General features: G+C 40.7%; 1 protein-coding gene across 10 annotated transcripts in view; it reads left to right on the top strand.

Annotated features, from left to right (window-relative positions):
- KMT2C (lysine methyltransferase 2C) overlaps positions 1–14,708 on the top strand; it is a 146,806-nt gene that overhangs the window by 98,360 nt on the left and 33,738 nt on the right. For 8 of the 10 annotated variants that reach the window (XM_077302806.1, XM_077302813.1, XM_077302812.1 and 5 more), the window contains 13 exons: positions 97–309; positions 700–828; positions 2,355–2,474; positions 4,225–4,355; positions 5,023–5,209; positions 5,796–5,900; positions 6,245–6,292; positions 9,390–9,527; positions 9,694–9,726; positions 10,115–10,246; positions 13,050–13,188; positions 13,330–13,544; positions 14,412–14,485. In XM_077302806.1, the coding sequence (XP_077158921.1) occupies positions 97–309; positions 700–828; positions 2,355–2,474; positions 4,225–4,355; positions 5,023–5,209; positions 5,796–5,900; positions 6,245–6,292; positions 9,390–9,527; positions 9,694–9,726; positions 10,115–10,246; positions 13,050–13,188; positions 13,330–13,544; positions 14,412–14,485 (1,664 nt within the window). The remainder of the gene's footprint in view (positions 1–96; positions 310–699; positions 829–2,354; positions 2,475–4,224; positions 4,356–5,022; positions 5,210–5,795; positions 5,901–6,244; positions 6,293–9,389; positions 9,528–9,693; positions 9,727–10,114; positions 10,247–13,049; positions 13,189–13,329; positions 13,545–14,411; positions 14,486–14,708) is intronic. The other 2 variants (XM_077302807.1, XM_077302811.1) reach the window with 2 other exon arrangements.

Here is a 14,708-nt window from a genome sequence, read left to right as displayed (position 1 = left end):
AAGGGGCCCCCTGAAGACCAATAAATACTACCCAATAATTGTAAACAGAATTTATATTCTTTTGTGTTCCTGTTATGGCTCATGCTGATTTCATAGACCCACCGAAGACATACACTCAGGATGGAGTCTGTTTGACAGAAGTGGGAAGGTCTCAGTTACAGAGCCTCAGTGCTGTTGTACCAAGAAGAAAACGGACAAAGCCAAAGCTCAAGTTGAAAATTATAAACCAGAATAGTGTGGCGGTTCTCCAGACTCCTCCTGATATACAGTCAGAACACTCACGGGATGGCGAGATGGATGACAGTAGAGGTACCTGTTGCTCCTAGTTTTGTTTTCTTTCTTGTAAAATGTGAATAACCATAGCATCTCTCACGGTGCTTGTAAAAATGAACTTAATGAAGAATTCAGACCATGCCATAATCTCAATAAATTATTCTGGTGCTATGGATCCCTTTTACACACAGGTTTTTGCTATTCAATGTACATTCAGATTAACAATAATAATAATAATTATTATTATTATTATAATATATTATAATATTATAATAATTATTATAAATAATAATAATAATTATTATTATTATTATTTCTTCAATTTATTCAATGGACTCACAAAGCATGTGTGAGAATGTATGTGTGTATGCATACTAACAGATGAATAAGCAGACCACTTACCACTAATTGTACTTTTTTCTTTAGAAGGAGACCTCATGGACTGTGAAGGAAAATCAGACACTAGCCCTGAACGGGAGCCAGCCGAAGATGATCCTAAAGGGGTAGAAGGAACAGATGGGATCAAGAAGAGAAAAAGAAAACCATACAGACCAGGTAGACTATAAGACTGGGATATTTGCATGTGCATTAGGCTTATATTTATGAACTGTGTACAGGTTTTTTTTTTTCATTTTAAAATTAGGAAGCCTAAGTAATATATTGCTGAGAAATGCCTTGTTCATTTTAGTATGTTGTGGTTTCCTCTGATAAGGTTATGACTGAATTTATAGTCCAATTATAAAGATGTACATTCCGGATTTTCCAAGCAGCAGGCATCCTGCTCTTGTAATGCTGTTAGACCAGCTTATGGGCCGCCTTTCTAATTTGTTGCAGATGGATGCTACTACTATTGAAAAGTGTGTTAAGGAAACGCATCTCCCATGAGCAATCTCTTGATGATATTTCAGCACATTGTTCAATCTTATTAAAGCAAATACCTTTACCATAGTTTCCTTTATTGCTACCAACCCATCTATAAATTTACTACGATCACTTATTTTAGATCAGGGGTAGTCAAACTGCAGCCCTCCAGATGTCCATGGACTACAATTGTAGTCCATGGACATCTGGAGGGCCGCAGTTTGACTACCCCTGTTTTAGATGGTAAAGTTCCCTACAAAATCCAGGTAGTCTCCATCCAGAAGCTAAGTTAGGGACTAAAGAACATTGCTTATGGCCCTAAATTGTAGACTTTTCTCTTCTGCAGCTCATTCAGGATGCTTTCCCAAATCAGTGTCAGTCTTCTCATAGTGTTTCAGCTGGGTTTTGCTTGTGATATGGGAATCTAGTTCTAATGTTAGTTTATTTTATTTGCTTAAATATGGGCAGAGGGGCATTATAGTGCCCATGTTATCTTTGGCAGCGAAGGCTAGAGATCCAGTGCCACAACCAGCTGACAGATGGCAGTTTTTTTGCTATGGAGTTGCCTCCTTTTCTCTTTCCTAATCCCTCACCTCCCCAGTGACCAGATTCAGGGTGAGCTGGAATATTGCTTCCTTAAATGTACCTCCATTGGAATATTTTAAAAGGTTAATTAGCAAAGTTATAAATGCCTCGCACTTTTTGGCTGCCCAAGATGAGCTTCTTTAGGCCCATCCCTTGGGGGGTGGAGGAAACCTTCCTTCGTGTATCTCCTCTACAAAATCCCCTTCCTGGCCTCTCACAAACATGCTTGGGAAGTCACCCAGGATCTGTTTGACATTTAGAATATGCCCCAAGTAGATGTCCCTGTGACTTCTCCTCTATACTAAGCACTTTAAATAGATGGTGATAAATCAATCCTTCCAAGTTGGTTGGCACCTGATTGGCAGCCTCTGGCTTTGCCTGAGTCTATCCAGCCTGATCGTCTTTATCACGGGAACATGCCACAGGGTTAATCACAGCTCCAGGATCCACATTTCTACCATGTTCATGCCCCATGTAGCCATAGAATAGAAGCTGGTGCTCACGGAATGTATTGTGATTCTGTTGTCAGGCTGTAAATGGATCTTAATTCTGTGTGCATGAGAGAGGCTACCTGTCTGCAAAATGGCATCCATGTATTTCTCTTATTTCAAGTACCTTTGTGTGTGGTTTTACAGGTATTGGTGGATTTATGGTGCGCCAGAGAAGTCGTACAGGGCAAGGAAAAACAAAGCGATCCCTCTCCAGGAAAGATTCCTCTGGCTCCGTGTCGGAGCAGATGCCCAACCGAGAGGAAAGTGAGTACTCATTTAAGGATTTAAGTACTATTATAAATACAAAAAGGACTCGTTTTTATAGACCCATGTATGTACCTTAACCTTATGAAATCTTATAACATAATGCTCTATTAAAATGGCTTATGGCCAGGAGTGGACAGTTTTAACACTACAGAGTGTATCTTACATTTGGATTTATGTAACCTACCTCTCTGTCTAATTTTTGTGTTAAAAATATGTGTCTTCATTGCCTGATTTTTTAAAAAATTGCCAGGTGATAATACCAGGTGGGTCCCATTCCCTGCAGTCATTTCCTTAACACCTGAGGAGGTGCTAAATGCAGTCTGGTGTCACTTCAGTAATCAAACAGCACTTTCACACTTTATCTGTGCTTGAGAAGAGCAGATAACAACCCAGCTAATCAAAATGTGATCATATAAAGAGAGTTAATGAGGCCCTAAAACATTTAAATGATATGTCCATACAAGAGGTTTTATTCATTTAACTGTAGCATCTGTCAGTCACTGATGAGACCATACGGCTTTGTTACTGACACATGCCATGCAGATGTGCCATAGAAGGGCATTTTTTCCCTGCCAGCCATCTTTGAGTGATAATGGATAACACGATAGACAGAACAGAAGAACTGCTGTGTGCTGTATGTGGAATTTTAAAAGTAGATTCCTGCAACTTGCTTTTGTTTGGCTGTGCTCACAACTCTGCAAATGTGTGAAGGTTCTTTACACTGGTATTATTATTATTTATTTCTCATCTTCCTTTCTCACTGAGACGCAAGGTGGATTACACAGCACAAGGTCAAAAACAATTGCAAGGATGGAACATCAGATAAACAATGCAATGAGATTTGAATACCAGAAATTCAAAACAGAGTTGAAAACAAAGAATAAGCACTACTGTGACATGTTAAACCAGCCTTTCTCTACTTTTCAACCATTAAAAAAAATAATAATTAACTCCTACCTATTCAAAAAAACCCTTCTGGGGCCATCAAGAAACCCCAGAGTTTCACATAACCCTGGTTGAGAAAGCCTGTGTTAAACATTGCAGAAATTACACAGTAGAATCATCTTGCAAACAACTGGGCAGCAAAAATGACCACTAAAGTGTCAACCGTTAAACTCTTTTGTACCTGTTTACATTGTGGACCTGTAATGCAAATTGCTTTTAAAGTTCCTGGGAGTTCCAAAAGATCTTTTATCATTTAAAGTGAAGATGGGACTGCTGTTCTCAAGAACTGAAAGCTTTCTTCCCTACATAAGTCATTTCATAATCACGCAAAACATTTTTTTTTACTATTTAATTTCATTTTCACCTCTGGAGACCTTACGAACACGCATAATTTGCATCACATTGTTGTGTTGCTGCAGTGCTGTATTATCTCAAGTTTAGAATTTTGCTGATTAAACAAGGGAAATTAACAGATAAAAACTGGGGAGTTCAACAATAATGACCATTCACAGCAGAGCTGGATCTGTGCATCTTAAATATAGGCCACAGTTGTAAATAAGATCTTAATTTACAGTATTTGCTGGCGTATAAGACTACTTTTTCCCCCTGAAAAATATGCCTCCAAGTGGGGGGGTCGTCTTATACGCCGGGTGCACTTCAGTTGGGATATACATAGCTGCCCATAGTGGCCCATGGTAGCAAAACTCTATATTTTGAGTGGAAATGTTGGGGGGTCGTCTTATACACCCAGTCGTCTTATACGCTGGCAAATACGGTAGCTGTGCATGTTCACCATTTCTAGGCTGGAGTGAACAGCTGCCAGATACACCAGTGGACGAATCTATACCTGCTTCTGAAAATACAGAGAAAATTAAAAAACGTTACAGAAAAAAGAAAAACAAGCTGGAAGAAACCTTTCCCGTGTACTTGCAGGTACAGTCATTGCTATGCAAAGTGTGCTGTTTAAAATTATCATTTGCATATATTGAATAAACTGTGAATGGGTGTAACACATTAACATTTGCTTTCTAATGTGTAATTCAGTTTTACTCTAACTTGATTTTGCATAAAGGGAGATCATTTAAACAACTGTATGCTATTAAGTAATAAAACGAAAACCATCTGTTTTGTTATAATTTGCTAATTCTTTTTGCTTTGCAAGAAAATACAGTAACGTTTCATTCAAAAACACCCAGTGTGTAGCAGTGTATGTCATAGACATAGATATCCTCATAAATATAGATATCCTCAAGAGTTAATTGTGTTGATTGATTCTTGTACAACAGATCCTTTCTCGTACCTCTTTAGATCTAAAATTGCCAGTAATGACATTTAACTTTTATTACTTTTTCCATTCATCACTTAAAGTCAATTAAAAAGTAGAAGAGAACAATTTAACTTCAGTTTTTCCGTGTGAAAGTTACTAGTCATCTTGTGAAGGAGTTGAATGTTTCATCTAGCGAGCAGTGTAAAGCAGAATAAATTAAATAAGACAAAAATAGTATTATTCACTAACTAATCAGTGTTGGCCTTCTCCTATATGGGGAGTGTACTAATAAAGGAGTATTTAAAAAAAAAAAAATCTTGCTTCTAATTGCAGGAAGCATTCTTTGGAAAAGACCTCCTAGACACCAGTAGGCAAAGTAAACCAAGTTTAGATCATTTATCTGAAGAAAGCCTTAACATTTCATGCAAAGTTAATTTAAATACAAGCTTCTTGGATCCGTCTTCAGACTTACTACTCAGCGCAACTTCTACTCCGGCTTCATCAAAACTTGGAACACAAGGTATTTAGAAAATTAAACCTGGACTTAGTTTATAATTGCAAAAGGTGAGAGGGTCGTGGAGTGTTTGTGCAGCTTGCACCTTCACGTTTTAAAATAACAACAACAGAAGATAAATGTTTATTGTTTCGGTAGTGTCTTAACCGTCTACATCAGGGGTAGTCAAACTGTGGCCCTCCAGATGTCCATGGACTACAATTCCCAGGAGCCCCTGCCAGCATTCGCTGTGAAGGGCTTTAAAGGTTAAGAACAGATCCTTGGATTAAACCCAGAAACTGCAAGCCAATGTGCAGAAGAAACTGAATATTTTTGTTCCTCTCAACATTAGATAGGATATAGCATGACAGTTATAGTAGTACTTATAATTGTCTAACAGTATGAGTAAGGCTCAGTCTCTGAACTATGATGAACCCATTCAGTGGCTCTGTAGGTCATTTTCAGAAGAGAGGGGAGAAGATAGCAGATTAGTAGCAATTAGTAGCAGTCAGATTAGTAGCAATATTGAAAGTTAAACCAGATCCATGCATTGCTGAAGGAAATGTAACAAATCATGGTTATGATGAGCTAAAGTATCTGGTTTTTTTGTTAGGTACCTCGGATGATCCTTTAGCAGCCCTTTCAGATGTGCTGAACACTGATGAAGATATTCTTGGAATACTTTCTGATGACTTGGTGAAATCTGGGGAACATTCAGGTATATGTTTATAAGGCTTTGATACATAAACTTATCCACTGTCCTGTTCACAATTTTATGCAATTACTTATGTATACATGCATTCGTCTTACCAGTGCTTCAACAAGCAAAGGGCTTCTGTCTTGCTTTGATTAATAAATCCCCTGTTTATTTCACTTTGCACTTGCTTTGCTGTTGGTATGGGGATAGTGTTTAAAAAAAGCTTTTGGTGCCTGTCACACCCATGTACTATTTCAGCATGCAGCAGTATATGCTTTTAGTTTAAGTTCTTTCTTGCTTTTTTCAGCCTTTTTGTTTCCTTTTCTTATTATAATCATCCATTTTATCTGGTTTGGATCCTGTAGGTCTTGATTTATGCACTTTCCAGGTTGAGAACTCTTCTTCCCCATTTGGTAAGAAAATAAACCATGGATGATCCGTCATTAGAAGTAGTAACCTTTCCGAGTGGTTTCAGCTGATTTTTGCTTTGCTTTGGTGTGCTTGTGTAAATGTCAATGTTTTTTCCACAACTCACTAAAATACTTTGGTTTCTCTGTGGGCAGAGTCTTGTGAAGTGCTAATGGCCCACCCCAGCAGTGCACCTCATAGAGTTTGAACGTGTTTTTGAAAATGTTTTGAGTAGCTACATGTTTTGGATATGTGTGTGTGTATGAGAGCACGCATCTTGTAGTACAAAAAAAAACATTTTCTTCTTTCTGTATTATTACAAAACACAACATGTCTCTAAACATGGAGGCAGACGGGCTTTTTATTTTGTTGTAATATCTAAAGCATGAATCTAAGATTAACCTCTTTTCAGTTTGACCTTAAGTTGTCATTGGCACAGTAACTTGCTGTTGGCAAACCTAAAACACGTGCAGTGTGGGCCATTTATTTAAATTAAAGCAAGGTTTATTTATAAATGTATATATTTCGGTGAGTAAAAGTCAGGTACAGATATCTGTTAAATAATACATGTATGAAACCTTTGATTCATATTGGTCTCCTTATCGATACCTCCTGCACTGAGACAAGATCTATGACTAGGTCATATAAAGTCATATAAGAAATCTAGCATTCATCTTCGTGGCTTCTGTGCAGTCCCACATGGGTTCTGCGGAATCGCAGGCCTGCCACGGAGAGGAACTCGCAAGCTTTTTATACATATAAAATTCTAGAAGCTCCCAAGAGTGCTCGCCCCTCCCCCACAGAGGGTGACTTTCCCGCCCAAAGTCACATGATATGGGAGGGGTTAGCACTCTCCCCTCAGTTCTTTTTCTGCCGCCTCCGAGAGAGGACTGTTCAGCAAGCTGAAGAGAAATTTTACCTCAGATTCAGAAGGAAGGCGAATGACTCAGAATTCTGATATTATGGGCCACTGTTCTAAATATTAGCGGCCTTGTTTAAATAAGTAATTAAAATAAATAAATATTTTTAAAAAAGAGAGAGAGAGAGAAAGAGAGAGAATAAAGTGGGGTGAAATAGCCCTTCACCTCTGCTCTGACAGAAAACAATGCCTCAGATGGGGTGGGGTATAGGCTCCTATAATGCATGTTTACTAAAACCCAGTTGAGTTTAAACAATTAGAGAAAGTGAAATCTTGTTGGCTAGCCAGTCTAACACGGGGAAATGTTTTCCTGCCTTACTACGGTGAGGTGCTAGCAGGAATAGGTACAGTACAGTTATGAGTCATCCATAAAAAGGCAGAGCCGAGTTCATAGTCATGGGCAAGGAGGACGAAGAATTAGATCAAAAGTGATTCAGGAAAGGCAGATCTTGAGAGGAGCTGAGAGCAAGTAAACAAGAGCGAGGCCTGCATTCAAGAATGAACAGTGTATTTTGCTGAGAATCAGGGGCAGCCTCAAACTCCAGGAAGCGTTGGCCAGCAATCACCCGAAAATGGCTTGTTACACAAAGGAGCTACTGAGAATTTTTTAGGGAGAACTGCCAAGTAGAGTGTAGACTTTTGCTAAGCAGAGAGTGTTTGGCGCATTCCCAGAGCCAAAGAGGAAAGCACAGAGAAAGGCATTTGCGGCAATGCACACTTAATGCGCAAGGGTGGATCCTCAGACAGTGCTTTGATAGTCCAAACCGAAGGTTGGTTAAGCATTTCTGTCCCTGCTCCCAGAGGTTCCTGATATTTCCTATTTGCTCTTTTTTTTTCTGCTGCCCTTTTTCTGTTTCCTTGTGATAACATACTAACTTATTTCAGTCTTCAAGCTTTCAAGATAGCTTTCTAGCCTTTTGCATCAGTGATACCTGCATCACCACTGGCAAGCTGCTTATGCCAGTTGTACACCTGTTCACTGACTAATTTCCCACCCACCCCCTCCCCGAAGGTACTGGAAATTACATTCTCCCTTTATACCATTCTTTTCTCCTTAATGGGGACCCAGAGCAGCTTACATCATTCTCCTCTCCTGTTTTATCCTCACAACAACACTAGGCTAACTTATGTTGGAAGTCACTCCAGGCCAGCACACGGGGAGGGGTGGGGTATAAAACAAATAATTTATAAATAAATAAACAAACAAATAAAAAGGGGCCACAGCTCAGTGAGAGAGTATCTTCTTGGTGTTCAGAAAGTCCACGATTCAATCCCTAGTAGCTTCAGCTAAAAGGATGTTAATAAGTGAGCCTGTTTACCTCCACCTGATACACAGAGAACCACTGCTAGTCTACAAAGGCAATACTGAACTTGATGAATCAGTGGTCTAATTCGGCATAAGGCAGGTTCATATATTCAGTGAGTTTCCATGGAAGAGTCAGGATTCAAACCTGGGTCTTCAAGATCCTAATCTGACACTCTAAGCCCTGTGCTGCACTGGCTCTCTGCTGGCATCAGGCAATATAACCGGTCCAACAAAACAGCCAGAAATACACGTTTGCTACTCTCCATCTGCAAGTTGATGTCTCTCATTATGCGATGGTGACCTACCCCTTGTAGAAAAGAGAATGAAAAGGAAGCCTCCTCCGTCAGTGCAGCCCTTGTGGCGCTATGTAATCTCCATTCTGTTCTGGGGAGCCTGATGTACTGGCACAACGCTTGTGGGAAAAGGAGCCAAATTTAAAACGTAAATAGCATTTTTTTCTATTCCTCCTCTAAATACCAGCAGCTGTTGTTTAAAAAAATGCTTTCAGTATAACTTTAAAATATAGGCTCCATCTTAGTTATTTTGGAGTTGTCAAGAGGAGAGGTTTCTCGTGAAAGGTAATTTTAAGTGCTTGGATTACCTCCCCCCCCCAGGGGGGCCTTAATTTCTTAGACTGGCCAAAATGAGTGTAACTAGTTGGATAAAAGCACTCCCGACTTTTCCCTGTGTGTTTGTTAAAGCTGAATTTGTAAAACTAGAATCTGAAATTATTGATGTCCTTTAATTAAAATGGAAAAGAGGAAATCCTGGTAGATGGCATCTCTAAACCAGTTTGGATGGTTTACGGAGTTTTTTTTTTTTTTGTATTGCCTAGTTTGACTGAGAGTATTCTTCCTTACTCCCCCCCCCCCCCCAGCTGGACTAGATATTGGACACATCTCCGACGATCCCTCCTCTTTGCCTTCACAATGTGTCAGTCAGACTGCAAGGCCGCTGAGCGAAGAACAACTAGATGGAATCCTCAGCCCCGAACTGGACAAGATGGTCACAGATGGTAAATCACTGTTTAGTTTAAAATAAGTGCTATTTTAGGAGACAGCCATCTGCATGCGTTTTTAGATGGGCTTGTTCTGGCTTCTCTTGAAATGCAATTGTTTCAGTCTGCTCTGGGTACAATGGACTTTGGGAGCTAATATCTTTGTTGCTTTTACTCTATCCAGGTGCAATTCTCGGTAAACTCTACAAGATCCCAGGTATGTTTTTCTTGCTCTGTAGTATCCTTTTTGTTTGTTTTTATATTATCCGTGCTGCCTTTCTGTGCTGCATATATTCAGAGGACTTCCATTAAACATTAAGCAATAAAAAATAACAGAAATTATAAACATACTGTGATGAATTTTTCAAGTGCACAATTATAAAACAGCTAACAACCATAACAGATTAAAAGCATAATTCAGCTGCACAAAGCAAGAAAAAGCAAGACAGTCTTGCCTGGCGCCTGTCAGGTGGCAAATGCTCGGTGAACATCCCATGAGGAAGAAGTCCGCAAATCAGGCCTACCACCGAAACGGCCCTTCGGCTGGTATCTTGGTTCTTATAGTATGCCGACGTGTACACGTACTCACAAGCAATGTTTTGCAGAGCTTGAAGGAAAGGATGTTGAAGAACTGTTCACTGCTGTACTCAGTCCTGCAACCACCCAATCAGCTCCTTTGCCACAGGCCCCGCCTCCGCCTCCGCCTCCGCCACAGCTAGTACATTTGCACAATCAAGGTTCGTGCTTAATTTTTCTTCTTTGCCTTTCCTTCAAAAACAGGATGGTGGTTGAACAAAGTTTGAGTCCAGTAGCCCCTTTAAGACCAACAAGAAGTGTGCATACACACAACAGCTTCTATCTTGAATACACCCCCTGAAGAGCCATCTACTCAGCAAATTCCAACCTGCTGGTGATCCCCAGCCCTAAAGAGGTGCACCTGGCCTCAACCAGAGCCAGGGTTTTTTGGATCCCGGCTCCACCCTAGTGTAACAAGCTACTGGCGGATATCCAAGGCCGATGGAGTTTCCAAAGTTCCAAAGAGCCTGCACCTCCTACCATCTGTATGGGCCCCACCTGGTCCCAGACCTGGGGATCTCATCACTTTGAGCAGGCTGGACAGGAGAACACCACCAGCAGTAGGCCTTGGCTCATCAGAGTAACAATTCTTGGACAGAGTGACTATGGGTTAAACTGTAAATTGATTGTAGTAGGAATATTTTAGGTTTAAACAGGAACATTGACATAGCTTTGGGTAAGCCAGATTCTTTGGTCATGGGAGGGGGTGTCTGGGAGGGCAGTGGAGGGCTGGTGGAGGAGCTGTAACCAGGCTGTTTTCACGCTTTGTAAGCCAGAGGGGGGCAGCCCAAAAGCTGCAAAATAAATAAATAAAGCTTTGTTGGCCTTAAAAATGCCACAGGACTGAAACTTCGTTCTGCTGCTTCAGACCAATGCACCTACTCACCTGAATCTATCAGGATGGCAGTTGACAAACTGGTCCTATCTTGTTAAAACAACAACAACAACAATGGTCAATAGTGCTGTTCAACTATGCAAATAAAACTTTCCATCTCAATGTGTCTCTTCTGTGACACAACCCAGATGCATGTTACGCTGTCTTTTGGGAAATGAGGCAGGTTAGAGACTGGCATGTTCATAGAGAGTTGTCTAAAAAGTGAGTAGCTGATATGCTTTGATGGCAGAATGGGCCTTGGGCCCCCTTTGGTTTGCTTAGCTGCTCTGATGTTATGGAGATAATGAAGGAAGCTAGCATCAGGCCGCTAAATGTAAAGGGGTCTGGGGAGACCTCTGAACTTGAGTTCTCACAGACAGTTGAGAGGCTATAAAATTATTCCCATCAAGCATTGTGGGCTTTCAAATACCATTTTCCTCGGCAAAGGGAGCCAGCGTGGTGTAGTGGTTAGGAGTGCAGACTTCTAATCTGGCGAGCCAGGTTTGATTCCGCAGTTTCCCACATGCAACCAGCTGGGTGACCTTGGGCTCACCACAGCATTGATAGAGCTGTTCTGACTAAGCAGGAATATCAGGGCTCTCTCAGCCTCACCCACCTCACAGGGTGTGTGTTGTGGGGAGAGGAAGGGGAAAGGGATTGTAAGCTATTTTGAGCCTTCTTCGGGTAGAGAAAAGCGGCATATAAGAACCAGCTCTTCTTCTTCTTCTTCAAATTGGTTGAAGTTTTAGGACCTTTTAATGAACATAGAAGATGGTATTACTTTACATCTGCATGGCATTTTAAATTCAATGCTTAGTCACTGTATAATGGCTTCCCCTTAGGCTGATTTTGTTTGGTATAAAGTTTAGATGATGTAAGCAATAACCGCTTGCACTATACATGCTTTCTCATAATAAATTATTCAATTCATGAGAAAAAGTATCATCATTGCTAAGGAGAGCGTTTCAGAATAGTAGATCTCCCTTGTACAATTTTAATTTTTAAAACTCAACTTGAAGAATATTCTGTGGTACCTTTTAAGTCTGATGTCTCTCAAGTGGCCTATTGAGGTCAGGAAGAAATTTTTTTCCCCTTTAGATTTTGGGTTTTCCCCATCCCATTGAGGTTTCAAAGATGGCCACACCTAGAGACAGGATATCAGATGGGGAGAACAAGAGGTAAAGTGCTAAGAAAACTTTCTCTTGAGGGAAGCTCAACAGATAAGTTTTGCTTTCGTGCTCTAGGTCTGATTTCACCACATTTGAAGATGGGCAAGAACTTGTGCCATGGCTGAACTATTCAAAACATTGTGGAGTTTTGTATTGTCCACTGTCATATTCCACATTGCTTGCTTGTGCCATCTAGATGTGTCCTGTTAAACTTTCTCCTGGATTATATGTTCATACCTGTCAGGTGTGGGGGGATCTTGCTTTAGTGAAGGGAACTGAACTGCATGGCTTGGCGTTTGCTTCTGGCTGTACAATCCTGTAACAGCAGTCTGAAGCCTTAAAAATTGTAGATCCCTGTTGTACTCATCAGCTCAACCAATATCTTGGCAGCCATCACTGGCAAATTATGTGATAGGGATCTCTGAGGAACAAAGGGACAGTCTCTAACAGTATGGAGAAGTGCAGGTAGTTGTGCCATGGAATTTGTCCATTGTTTTAGAAGTCGGGTTTGGTTTTTACAGATGTACTTTCCATCATTTTATTGTTTAATCAAATTAGCTCCTGTGTGTCTCTTTCAGAAACTACATAGCTTATGTTATTGGATGCAAAATAGTATAATAATATGAGAGGCAACATTATTTAGAGTTAAGAATACCCTAGAATGCATGCTCCTTGCATGCTCTTTAAAACAGAATGAATGATTATTACTTTGTCGTGCCCAAAGAAGGTTGCTGCAAATATTTTTTTGTCTAGTACTGCAAAATATAAAACCAAAGGTTATGTAAAAGACATAAAATGTTTTGGATGCTCCAAAGTACTATACTAATTCTGGCAATTATCATCAATTAAAATTACTTTTCCTGCTATTCAGTATGGATAAAATTAGAAATTTGCACTCCGATTTTCACCTTTCCCTTAAAGGAGAGAATGTGTTTTCAAGAGTTCCACTTATGAATGGTTTGATTGGACCAGCTCCCCATCTCTCTCACACCCCATTGGTTCCTGGAGGCGGATTAGGCACTTTCCCCACCATAGCACAACAGTCATATACAGATACCAGGTGAGTAAAACACAGAGGTACACTTTTTTTACAAAAAACATTAATTGTATGCAGCATGTTGTTAGTGAGATCTCTATTCCCCCCACCTCATTCAGCCTTTAGAACAATTTAAATGCAAATAAGCCTATTTCTCTTTCACAGGGATAAGAACACAACATTTAATGCAGTAATGAATGATACCGCCAGTTCTTGGGCCCCATCTGCTGCCCCACTGGAAGGTGAGGGTGATACCATGTCTAATGCACAGAGGAGCACTCTGAAATGGGAGAAAGAGGAAGCACTTGGTGAAATGGCAACAGTGGCACCTGTTTTGTACACAAATATAAATTTCCCAAACCTCAAAGAAGAGTTCCCAGGTATGTCATAACTTGTAGATTTAAGCAAACTTTACAAAGAGCCAGTGTGGTGGTGTAGTGAGAGCATTGGCTTAGGCACTTGGAGACACAGATTCTAACCTCTACTCTGCTGTGGAAGCTTGCTGGTGTCCTTGAGCTAGGCATGCCCTCTCAGCCTAAATGATCCCAGAGTGTTGCTAGGAGGATAAAATGGAGGAATGAAAAATGTAAGCCATTTTGGGATCCCGCTGGGACGGGTGTAGGGGTTTCCAGACCCTCCATTGGAGGCAGGGGCCCCCTTCCGCCAGCCCCTGCCCCATGGACACTGAACAGCTGGCTGGTGGGGGGGACCTACGAGTAAAATGAAGAAGGCCTAGACTATGTTGCTTGTGTTGCACAGGAAATGACATCATCACACCAGTGGCTTCCGGGCAATGCTTTGGTATTTGGGGGGGAAATTCTATTTTAGAGTCTAGAATAGAGTTTTTATCATAATGTTTTTGTCCAAATACCAGAGCAGGGGTAGTCAAACTGCAGCCCTCCAGATGTCCATGGACTACAATTCCCATGGGAATTGTAGTCCATGGACATCTGGAAGGCTGTAGTTTGACTACCCCTGTACCAGAGCATTGCCCGGGAGTTACTGTTGTGATGATGTCACTTCCTGTGAATTGCCTCCCCCACCAGTTGCCAGAAGGGACCTGGCTACCCCAACAGGGCGAGATATAAATGAAGTAAATAATAAGATCTGTCAGGGCACTATTCAGTTGTTGTTTTTTTATAACTCTGAGGGATTTCATAAAGAACAGAGGTTGTTTAGCTGTGCTTTAATGAGATGCCTAATCACTGCAAAATAACACGTTCTCTTTTCTTCCTGCAACCTCTTAGACTGGGCAACTAGAGTGAAGCAGATTGCTAAACTGTGGAGAAAAGCAAGCTCGCAGGAAAGAGCTCCATATGTGGTAAAGAACACTTGCAACTTTTTTTAAAAAAATAGAGAAAAGCTGTTTCATATGTGGCTTCTTTTAAGCAGTCTTCAATTAAGTTTTAAAGCAGCTTTAAAAAGCACATTGGTTCTTCACGGGGCATTTTTAAGACATGGGGTTTGACTAATTCTTGGAGGTCTTTTCTGTTAGTCTCTACTCAGGCCATTCAAGCTTGGTAGAGACCAGGTACACAGACTTC

The sequence above is a fragment of the Paroedura picta genome, chromosome 11 (assembly GCF_049243985.1).
Source record: "Paroedura picta isolate Pp20150507F chromosome 11, Ppicta_v3.0, whole genome shotgun sequence".
Lineage (NCBI taxonomy): Eukaryota > Metazoa > Chordata > Lepidosauria > Squamata > Gekkonidae > Paroedura > Paroedura picta.
This window is presented reverse-complemented; position numbering and strand designations above follow the sequence as displayed.